The sequence below is a fragment of the Hydra vulgaris genome, chromosome 01 (assembly GCF_038396675.1).
Source record: "Hydra vulgaris chromosome 01, alternate assembly HydraT2T_AEP".
Lineage (NCBI taxonomy): Eukaryota > Metazoa > Cnidaria > Hydrozoa > Anthoathecata > Hydridae > Hydra > Hydra vulgaris.
The window spans coordinates 8,945,001-8,956,164 of NC_088920.1; the positions used below are offsets into that span (position 1 = coordinate 8,945,001).

The 11,164-nt window shown below is 27.2% G+C and overlaps 1 protein-coding gene across 1 annotated transcript; it reads right to left on the minus strand.

Moving 5' to 3' along the window:
* Positions 1-9,719: 9,719 nt before the first annotated feature.
* On the minus strand, positions 9,720-10,517 carry LOC136074056 (uncharacterized). Its single transcript, XM_065786355.1, has one exon. It carries the CDS (start codon positions 10,515-10,517, stop codon positions 9,720-9,722), a length of 798 nt encoding a protein of 265 aa, XP_065642427.1.
* Between the last annotated feature and the right edge of the window lie 647 nt (positions 10,518-11,164).

Genomic DNA, 11,164 nt, shown 5'->3' on the forward strand with positions numbered 1-11,164 from the left:
GAAATAAAAAAAGTTTCTCGCTAAATGATATGCACCGGGGGCCCTAAAACTCACATTTGTTTTATCTCCCAAAAAAATGAGCGTCAATTGCAAAAACTCTTTCTAGTCATCATGTGGTTGGTCTTCTGCAAGTTTCTGTTTCACAAAATAAATAATTTCGGTCGCTACATCTTTCAGTGCATTATAACCGGCTTTATCGCTGGTATAATCTAAAAATTTCATTTTATCAATATTCTTCCAGTTTTCTTTCAGTGCTTTGAATTGAGCAATTTCAGGGCCGGATGCTACAATTGCTTTTGTCCTAGTGAATACACCAGCCAAAACAACCTCAAATATATGGTGTTGGCATGGAAGCCACAAAATATCTCGCCCTAACCTTTGTTGAAGCAGAACTGCAGCTCCTTTTATACGTCCAGTGTTTGATACTGTAGTTTCAAAACAAAAGGCTTGAATTTTTTTGGTTAAATTCCATTCATCAGTGATATGGAACACAGCAGAGCAAACTTCCGATCCTCCTGATGATGCAATTCCAGGTACTCCTAATAATTGTTCAAAATCTAAACCAACCGCAATCACAGGAAGCCGATCAATTTTCTCATTTTTTGTCATATCAGGCAACAATTTGGAATCCCAATGCACTTCAATAAAATTTGCATCATTTCCTACCGATTTTATTGATGAATATTTTATTTTCCGCAAAATCTCTCTATTTCTTTTGATAGACGATCTATTGAGAACAAACTCGGTGATATCTATATTAAGAGCTTTTAGGACGGCAGAAATAATACACATTGCATCCCTGTCACTCACTTTACATTTGTCTAAGGCAGCGGCCAGGCGAGGTGTCATTAACGTCTTTCGTCCTCTCTTGTTTGAAGATGGACCCTGTTCAGATTCCGATATTAAATATGTGATATCTTCACTGTTGTCTTGATTTATCACTTTTTTCTGTGAATCTTCGTTTTCTTTATCTTCCATTCCAAAATATGCAATCAAACAACTAGAATTTTCCAACAAATCTTCTTTTCTTTTCAACTCTGCAGCTGTGCGTTCTTCTTTCCGCTTTTCCTTACGTAATAATTTGATATCTACTCCCAACATACAACCTACTCTACCTTTCTCCCTTTGCTTAAATAAAAATTCACTATCTTCGGCGATTTTAATCTCATTTAACGCATTTAAGGTGGCAATATCGAAAAGGTTGTCTAAATCTTCTTTAAAATCATTTTCTTCTTCTCTCTGCCGTTCAGTATCTCTATTTTTAGATTTTTCTAAATTTCTGACATTATCGTACAAGATTTTAATTTCGAAATACAGTTTGAACGGTTTTGAACAGGGATTCTTGCTTTTTTCTAAAAAACGACCACTTCATCAATAACTAAAGCACTGCTGTCTTTAAGATTTAAATTTACCACTCTCATGTTTTAAAAAAGTACACTCAAAACATCTCGTTTACATGGTAATTTACTACCGCAGAATTGATTTTTCATCACTCCAACTAGATAAATATTTTTCCGAAAAGTGGACATTTTAGCACTTTTATCAATTACTTATATAGCACGTCTTTTCTTATGCACTTCATCTACGAAACTAAAACGAATGTAGCATTGAACAAATAATATGTAAAAACAAAATTGACTTGTAGAGACTTGTAGTTGCGCTTGTAGCGAATTCAGAATACACTTGGTGGTTAGTTGCGCATAGCATCGTCATAGCATGTTAGACAGTCAGATGCATGAAACTTTAAGGTCAATGCGGCACGTGTTAATATTATTGGATTGAGATGAAATTTTGTATTTTTAATGTTTTGGTGTAACTGAACAAACTTACAATTAATTTTGAAAAATTATGAACTTTCGAAAATAAGGACCACCCTAATATACAGTGGTGGCCAAAAGCATGGAAACTTTTTTAAAATTACATTTTTTTTTATTTGTATTAAATAAAACCAAAATTAATTAACCCGAGTGTACTTGCAATAGTCTACTTTATATATATTACAAGTTTGAACTTGTCTTTTCTAAGACATTTTATTACATACTAATATTTCTTAATTTCGATTAGGAAAAAGTATGGAAACTTGTTCAAACTTGTCACTAAACATAAACAAATCTTATCATTTAGAATTAAAACGTGTTAGAATTGACATCTTTGTTAGTTCATCATAGTATACTTTTATATTATTCAGTATGGCACCGCGAAAACATTATTCTAGTGATATTAAAATAAAATAGTTGAGTGTTTTAAAAACGGTAATAAACCAATTGATATTTCTCGAAATTTTCAAGTTCCAAAAGGAACAGTTTCAAAAATTATTAAAAAATTCAAAGAAAGGGGAACTGTGGAAGTGAAAATGAAACCTGGAAGACCAAGAAAAACAACAAAAAGATTGGATAAAGTTATACAAAATACTGCTACAAAAGATCCTAGAAAGTCATCAAAGGATATAAAAGAAGAAATCTTGGAACAGCATGGAGTTTTATTATCTGACTGGACAGTTCGTAGAAGTTTAAATGATGCGGGCTTATTTGGAAGAGTGGCTGTCAAAAAACCGTTAATTTCTAAGAAAAATAAGATGGGTAGATTATTGTTTGCAAGGGAACATTTAAAATGGTCATAAGTTTCCATACTTATGACCAGGCCTAATTTAAAAATTTAATTTTTTTTGTACATGTTAATAAAAAAAAATGTTTTATTTTATTAAAAAGTTGTATTACAACTTCAATAAACATATGCATAATATGCAGTAAGTGTTGCATTTTTTATAAATAAATAAAAAGCATTTTTGAAACGTTTCCATACTTTTGGCCACCACTGTATATATATATATATATATATATATATATATATATATATATATATATATATATATATATATATATATATATATATATATATATATATATATATATATATATATATATATATATATCTATATATATATATATATAAATATATATATATAAAGTAGTTAAGGCTTGAATTAAGCTAGAGTCTTTCCTTTTTGAATTAATCTAGAGTCTCCAAGTCTCACAGCCAAATAAAATTTACAAGAAACTAAGGCATAGAAGTTGTAAATTTTATTTGGCTATGAGACTTGGAGATCTGAAAACCAGTTGTGGCATCTTAAAACTATACTAGAGTCAGGTTGGTATATTGTGATCTAATTAAGATGTCACAACTATTTTTTTGTGTAATTATAACAAAATAAAATAGAACATTATACATAATGTTTTTATTACAAAAAAATTTAAAATTTAATGGTAAATTTAGCTGCAAAGCATAAAAGATTCGTTGCAGTGCTAAACATTACGAAAATAAACCGTAAAGAATGTTTAAATTGGCATAAAAAAACTCATAAAAAACTGATAACTGTCGTGTCTAATAGATTTAGCAAACTAAGTATGAACGAAGTAATTATATTCTTTGAGAATAAATAGCAAAATGATTCTGAAGTTTAAATTTTTCATTAGTCTATATCGGATTTTTTTAAAAATGAGTCATAAAAATTTAGATTTGGTAACGTTGTTTGATAGTAAGATTTGGGATTTAAATCCGACGAAAAACTTAGGTCTTTCGTCGGATTTAAATCCCAAACCTTAACATAACTATGTTAATCGACAAAATAACAATGTGGGAAATATTTCCGAAGAATAGAAAAAATGCTTTGTTTCATCGAGCATTGCTCCGATGAGCAATTGCTGTGTATTGGGTAGGAGTTTACGTATATATTATCTATTATTAAAAATATTTGTCAATAAATTAAAAAAGTTCGTATATTATATTGAGCATAATTTTATTCCTCAGAGTTACATAACATTTTTATTAAGTTAAATTAAAAAAATAGTTTATTATTTCAAAATTTTAAGATATTTTATTCTATGTTATGTGTGACTATTTGATATAATGGTCGTGATTTTTTTTATTTTGAAATTTTAAATTAGAAAAAACCTCGTGCTGCAAGTGATTCAAAAGCTAGGGTCAGTTTACATTTAAACTTAAGTTTTGTATCATAATATGTAATAAATAAAAATTTTTCAAATAATGTAACTTTGACTATGTTTAAAAGATGAATGAATACACAAGGCTTTCCTTTAGATTTGTTGCGCACGGGGCCGACCTAATTGTGACGCCCCTCTCTCTAGTAACTGTAGCACACTTTTGTTTTTTGTAATGCCACCAATACTAAAAAATTTTCTTCCGGTTACCACCCTTTTAGGATACGCCCTGCGTAAACATTTAGCTATACAAATGTATAGGCCCTGCGTATACATTTGTATAGATTTATATTTATATACATACTTATGCAAATATATATATATATATATATACATTTTTACATGCGTAAACACAAGATAAAACCCTTTAGTTTAGAATGTATACACTAATATACGCACAAACATATACATACGTATATGTATATATAAATAAACATTATATATATTTACATACATGCATATATATACATAATATATGTATATATATATTTATATATATATATATATATATATACACATGATATATATATATATACATATATATATATATATATACATATATATATATATATATATATACATATATATATATATATACATATATATATATATATATATATATATATATATATATATACATATATATACATATATATATGTATATATATATATATATATATATATATATATATATATATATATATATATATATATATACACACATATATATATATATATATATATATATATATATATAAATATATATATATATATATATATATATATATATATATATATATATATATATATATATATATTATATATATATATATATATATATATATATATATACATGAGTTTTGATATCAAATAAACATTTATTTTTTGCATTGCAATAAGGATATAAAAATATTGCAAAAATGCGTGCAAAGATCGAAGAAAAAGACAGATACGCGGCTCTTGTGTTAAAAGAAGAAAGCTATAGCATCAGGCAAATAGCAGAAAAGCTCGGAAGGTCTCACTCTTGCATTATTAACTAATTCAACGACACAAAGAGACCCGGTCAATTAATGATCGTCATAGGACTAGACGCAATAAAATTTCAAATGACCGTGATGTTCGTTCGTTAGTGAGATTAATGAAAGAAAACAGACAAGCATCATATTCAGACTTGTCTACAAAATGGACATTGTCAAATGGTCTGAAAGCAAGCCCTAGAACTATGCGAAGGGTCCTCCACAATTTAAATTATTTACGGCGTGCTGCTGCAAAAAAACCACGCTTAAATAAACAACAAAAATTTGCCAGGAAAGAGTGGTGTAAACTACATAAAAATCGGTCAACACATCAGTGGAGCCGTGTGGTCTCTAGTGATGAAATGAACGTTGAGGTTGACAACAGAAAAGGTCGCGTAGTTGTGTTGCGTAGACTTCCAAGTGAACGGTTCGATGAATCATGCATTTTGAAACGAACAAAACAAGGCAGTGGTTTAATAGGCATTTGGGCATGTATGAGTGCCTGTGGAGTTGGCGTTTTTCATTTATTCGATGGTAGACTCAACAAAAAAAGGTACATCGAAATTTTGGAAAACTCGCTTATTTCTAGCATTGATATATGGCAGTTGCCAGATGGATTTTTTTTCCAGCAAGATAATGCGCCGTGTCATAAAGCGCATGTTGTTAGCGATTGGTTCAATTCTAATAAAATTCAAGTGCTTCCATGGCCTGCCAATAATCCAGACTTGAATCCAATAGAGAATTTATGGTCGTGGCTTGATCACAAGCTTGGTAAAGAACGACTTTACAACTTGGAAGATTTGAAATCTTCTATCTCTCATCATTTAAAAAATGTGCCTGATGAAGTAATCAAAACTTTAATGAATTCAATGCCAGAACGAGTACAAGAGTGCTTGAAAACAAATGGAGGAACAACACGTTTCTAAATTCTTTTTTTATTGCTTTTTGAAATATTTTTGAAACTGGTCTTAAAATTTTGTCCCATTTTTTTTCCCATTTATGTTTTTTACTAGTCAGTTTTTTAATTTTTTAACATTGTTTTGTAAAAAAATTATAAATTCTTTTATAATAATTATAAAATGCAATAAAAATCCTTTCTGAAATTGTTTTTCTTTTTTTGATGCCATTTTCCAAAATAAAATTATACTAAGGTTAAAAATAATTTTTGAAAAAAAAAAGAGTGGTCTTTAATTTTTGGCCACCCCTGTATATATATATATATGTGTATATATATATATATATATATATATATATATATATATATATATATATATATATATATATATATATATATATATATATATATATATATATGTATATATATATATATATATATATATATATATATATATATACATATATGTATATATATATATATATATATATACTTATATATATATATATATATATATTTATATATATATATATATGTATATATATATATATATATATATATATATATATTTATATATATATATATGTATATATATATATATATATATATATATATATATATATATATATATATATATATATATATATATATATATTATACATACATCATATATATTCCTTTATGTCTGAAATATTGTATTATAGACTTGTAAACATATACATACATGCATGTATATGAATATCAGAATGAATAAAGTTAAATATTTTTCATTTGTATACAAAAGCGAGTATTTATAAAATATAACAACATTTAGTTACACTCTAAGAAAAAATCCGTTATATGCAACGAACTGCATCTGTCGCTATTGCACCAACGGGTTTTCCGTTATGTTAACGGATTAAAATTTTAACGGATTGAAGTTCGTCGATATTGGTCCGTTGAAATTACGGATTTATTCCGTTCGTGCACCAAACAATTCGTTAAAAAAAAGGAATTATTATACTTTTGCTGTTTTGGTAAAATAAATAGTTTATTTAAAATTTAATAATAATGATATACCTTAATACAAAATGGAAATAAATTTTTACTATTAACCCTGTAAGAAACATTTGTTGCTAACTCTTTATTTCTAAATTGTGAATAAAAATTTTGTACTTTTATCGATTCTACATTTCAATTTAATAAACAAAAATTAAATGCGATACAAAAGATAATATTACTTACTAAGTGAACAGTTCTAAAATTTAATACATATCAGGAATAAAAGAAAAAAAATCTCTCACTTTTATATCTAATAAAAATAAACACGTTAAAAGTATTAATATTAGAATTTAAACTTGATACCTCATGCCTGAATGCCACATGTCTAAAGTAGCAGTTTCTATAATAATATAAACAAGCAATACATAAACTTAGTTGTAACTAACATAAAAAAGTAAAGCAACTAAAAAAGAATAATAGTTTTACAACTAATTTAAACTTACTGTGTAATGTAGCATGACACGTATCTAAAATAGCAAATTATAAAAGCATATAAAAACTTAAATAAACAAATTATAACAATCCATATTTAAACTTTGCTGTAAGAAGCCTAAATAAATATACCCATAAAAAAAAAAAATGCAAGTAAAAATTTTACAACTGATTTATTTTACAACTGATAAAACTTACAGTTTTGCATGCCACGTGTCTAAAATAGTCAATTATAAAAGCATATAAACAAATTATATGTAAACTTAGCTGCAACTAGCCTAAAAAAGTAAATTCATTAAAATAAATGCAATTAAACATTTAAATTTGATACCTCAAGCCTGAATGCCACATGTCTAAAGTTGCAAGTTCTATAAAAATATAAATAAGCAATATATATTGCTTAGCAATATATATAAACTTAGTTGCAACATGAAAAAATTGCAAAGTAAAAAGAAAAAAATAGTTTTACAACTAATTTAAACTTACAGTATGATATAGCATGACAAGTGTCTAAAATAGCAAATCATAAAACCATATACAAATATAAATATAAAAGTTAAAACAATCCATATATAAACTTTGCTATAACTAGCCTCAGTAAATACCCACAAAAAAAACGCAAGTAAACATTTTATAACAGATTTATTTTACAACTGATGAAAATTACAGTGTGATAATGCTTGTACATTTGATATGTAGTACAAACACAGTGTATTATCAAAATTTAATATAAACACATTCACATAACTAAGATAAAATCGAATAACCTGGAGTTTTTTAAAATTTTTTAAATCGTTTGGCTTCAAAATTTGCACTAAAATTCCTCAAGACGCGCTAACTAGTTATTATAGAATGATTCTTTTATGAACATAACATTTCCTGTCTAAAACTTATTATTGATAAGCAGTAACGGCTAATTTTAATAATAAATCAATATTACTTAAGTTACAATTAATACGGGTTAATATTGAATTAAATTAATATATTCAGCGGGAATTATTGTGATTCATTATTTAAGGGTTAACTTTAATTTAAAATAACAACTATTTAATTTATCTGAAATATATAATACATTATAAAATTATAATGTTTAGTGCTCGCTTATAGTATTATCTTGGCTTTTGTTTAACGCCATAAAAATACTCTATGACATCGGTTTTAAAGGTACTTTAAAAATCAGTTATGAAAGTAGACACCACGAGAAGGTAAGCTAAACAGCCTGTTAAAACTAAAATAAATCGTTCGTATGTGTCAAAGTGTTTTATAAATAGCGAAATATTTATGACACATTAACTATAAATAATAAAAGTAGAAATAATTAAAATACCTACAAAATATACATTGTATATATATATATATATATATATATATATATATATATATATATATATATATATATATATATATATATATATATATATATATATATATATATATATATATATATATATATATATATATATATTATTTTATAAACATCAATTAATACGAGTTTCTCTCAATACTAAATTTATTTTTATTTTTTATTTGTTTTTATTAAAGAAATTTTCGCTGGATTTTTGTGACCAGCGGCTTCAGTTTTGAAAGATTTTGTTTTTTTGTTTTTTTGTATCTTTTTTTTTAAACGGCAGTTTTATTTTTTGTCAATGGGATGGTTTTATCTTTTTCTGACGTATTTGCGCCATAAATGGTGTCCAAAATTTTGTTGACACATATTGACCCTCATTTAAATTGATACCGTTTTGTTAAGGGGCACATTGGTGGTTCTGTATTTCGAGTGCCTCACGAACTTTTCTATCAAACTTTTTAGCATCAACTTTTAGAGTTCTGCAACTGTCCCAGTTAATTTGTTTTGAACAATGTCTCATGTGTGTAGCTAATGCAGATCGTTCTGTTTTATCTCCATTTGTACTGTTTTTGTGTTGCTGCATGCGAGTTTTTATTTGCATTTTTGTTTCACCTATATACTTTTTCTTACAATGACATTTAATAAGGTAGACTCCTGGGTGGCTGTTCATTTGTAGTTTGGATTTATTTCTTGATGTTAATATTGCTTCTAGGTTCAGATTTGATTTAATGACCGTTTTATATCCTGCCTTCCTAAACACCTTACGTAATTTGGGAGACATTATTGGCACCCAAGGTAATGAAATTGTTGAATACGTACTGGTAATGTTTTCATTGTTTTTAGTAGTCTCTAGTGATTTTTTGTTCATTTGATTTACTTCTTTTATGATTTTTATGAAATTAGATTGTTTCTAGCCATTTTCGACATATACTTGAATAAGGAATTTCAGTTCATTTTCTATATGTTTTTGACTGCATACATTAAATGCTCTATGTACGAAACCCTTGAATATTCCATTTAAAATTTAAAAATTTAAAAAGGTCATGGTTTGATGTTGCCTTAACTTGAATGTTAGTAATTGCATTTTTTCTGTGTATTTTAAATTCATATTTACCACTTTTGTTATTTATTTTGCTTATGTCTAGAAAATTTAGTGTTTTCTTGTCATTTTCAAGTTCTATAGTATATTGTATTTTTGGATGCTGTTGATTAAGTATTCTCTTAAATTGATTAGCATGGGCAATATTAGGGAATCTAGCATGACTGTCATCTACGTTTCTATAAAATGACTTTAAATCTATAAGTGGGTTGTTTTTCAGCGCTGTATTAAGTGCTCTTTTTTCAAGATGTTGAAGAAAAGATTCAGCTAAAACTTCCATAAATGAAAGACCTATCGGACCTGAATTTTCAAGTTCGTGTATTTCATTGTTCCATAAAAAGTCTGGTCGGTATAAACATAGTCCAATCAGAATTTTTATTTCTTTTATATTTAATTTTGTCGCTTTTTTAAAATTATCGCTCACCTCCAATAACCTTATGAGTCCTTCAGCAACTTCTTTAAGAGGAATTGATGGGTATAAGTTTATAACGTCCAATGATACCTGAATTTTGTCACTGGATATGTCCCATGATTTTGCTTTTTCTACGAATTGTTGTGAATTTTTTAATCGAGTTGGGTTTTCATTTAATATTGGTTGTATTAGTTTTACTAAGTACATTGAGATTCCGTAGTTTGGTGTGCCTATTGTGGATACTATAATTTGCATTGGGTAAGATTGTTCAGGCATATGTACCTTTACTACACCATAAATACGAGATGGTATTGGGTCACTGGGATAAATTTACTGGTATTCATCTTTTGTGAACCGACCTTTTTTATTTAATTTTGATAGTTGGACTTTGATTTTCATTGCGTAACTTCGTGTCCGGTCCTCATTGATAATTTTAGTTGGCCCAATTTGTTCTTGAATCTTTGTTTTTGCTTTATCATGAGGGATCGTTACAAAGCCTATTCATTTATCAAATGGGTATATATCAATATTGTTATCGTTTTTTAATTGTGTAAGTGCTTTCCCTTGTTCACGAGTCAGGTTGTCATTTTTATTATTTTTGTTTAGTTTTAATTCTCTTAAAACTTCTCTCCTCAGCGTTTGCGCGGCTTCATCTTTTTTGTTGTATTCAAGTTTTAGAGCTGATGACTCAGTTATTGAGATAATGTCAAGATACGGAAGAGATTTTATTGTTGGTACAAATTTTAGTCCAAGGTTAAGGAGACTGTTTTGCTGTTCTGGAATTTCTGTGTCGCATAAATTTAAAACAGCTTCTTTAGTATAGGTTGTCGAATGGGATGTTCGCTTAACGCGTTAATCTTGAAGAAGTTTGAACTTTTTGATTAACATGTCTCTTGATTTCATGAACATATTTTCTCGTGCTT

What these genes read in the sequence shown, in the direction of transcription:
- LOC136074056 (XM_065786355.1), bottom strand. Translation starts at nt 10,517, where the DNA reads ATGCCTGAACAATCTTACCCAATGCAAATTATAGTATCCACAATAGGC.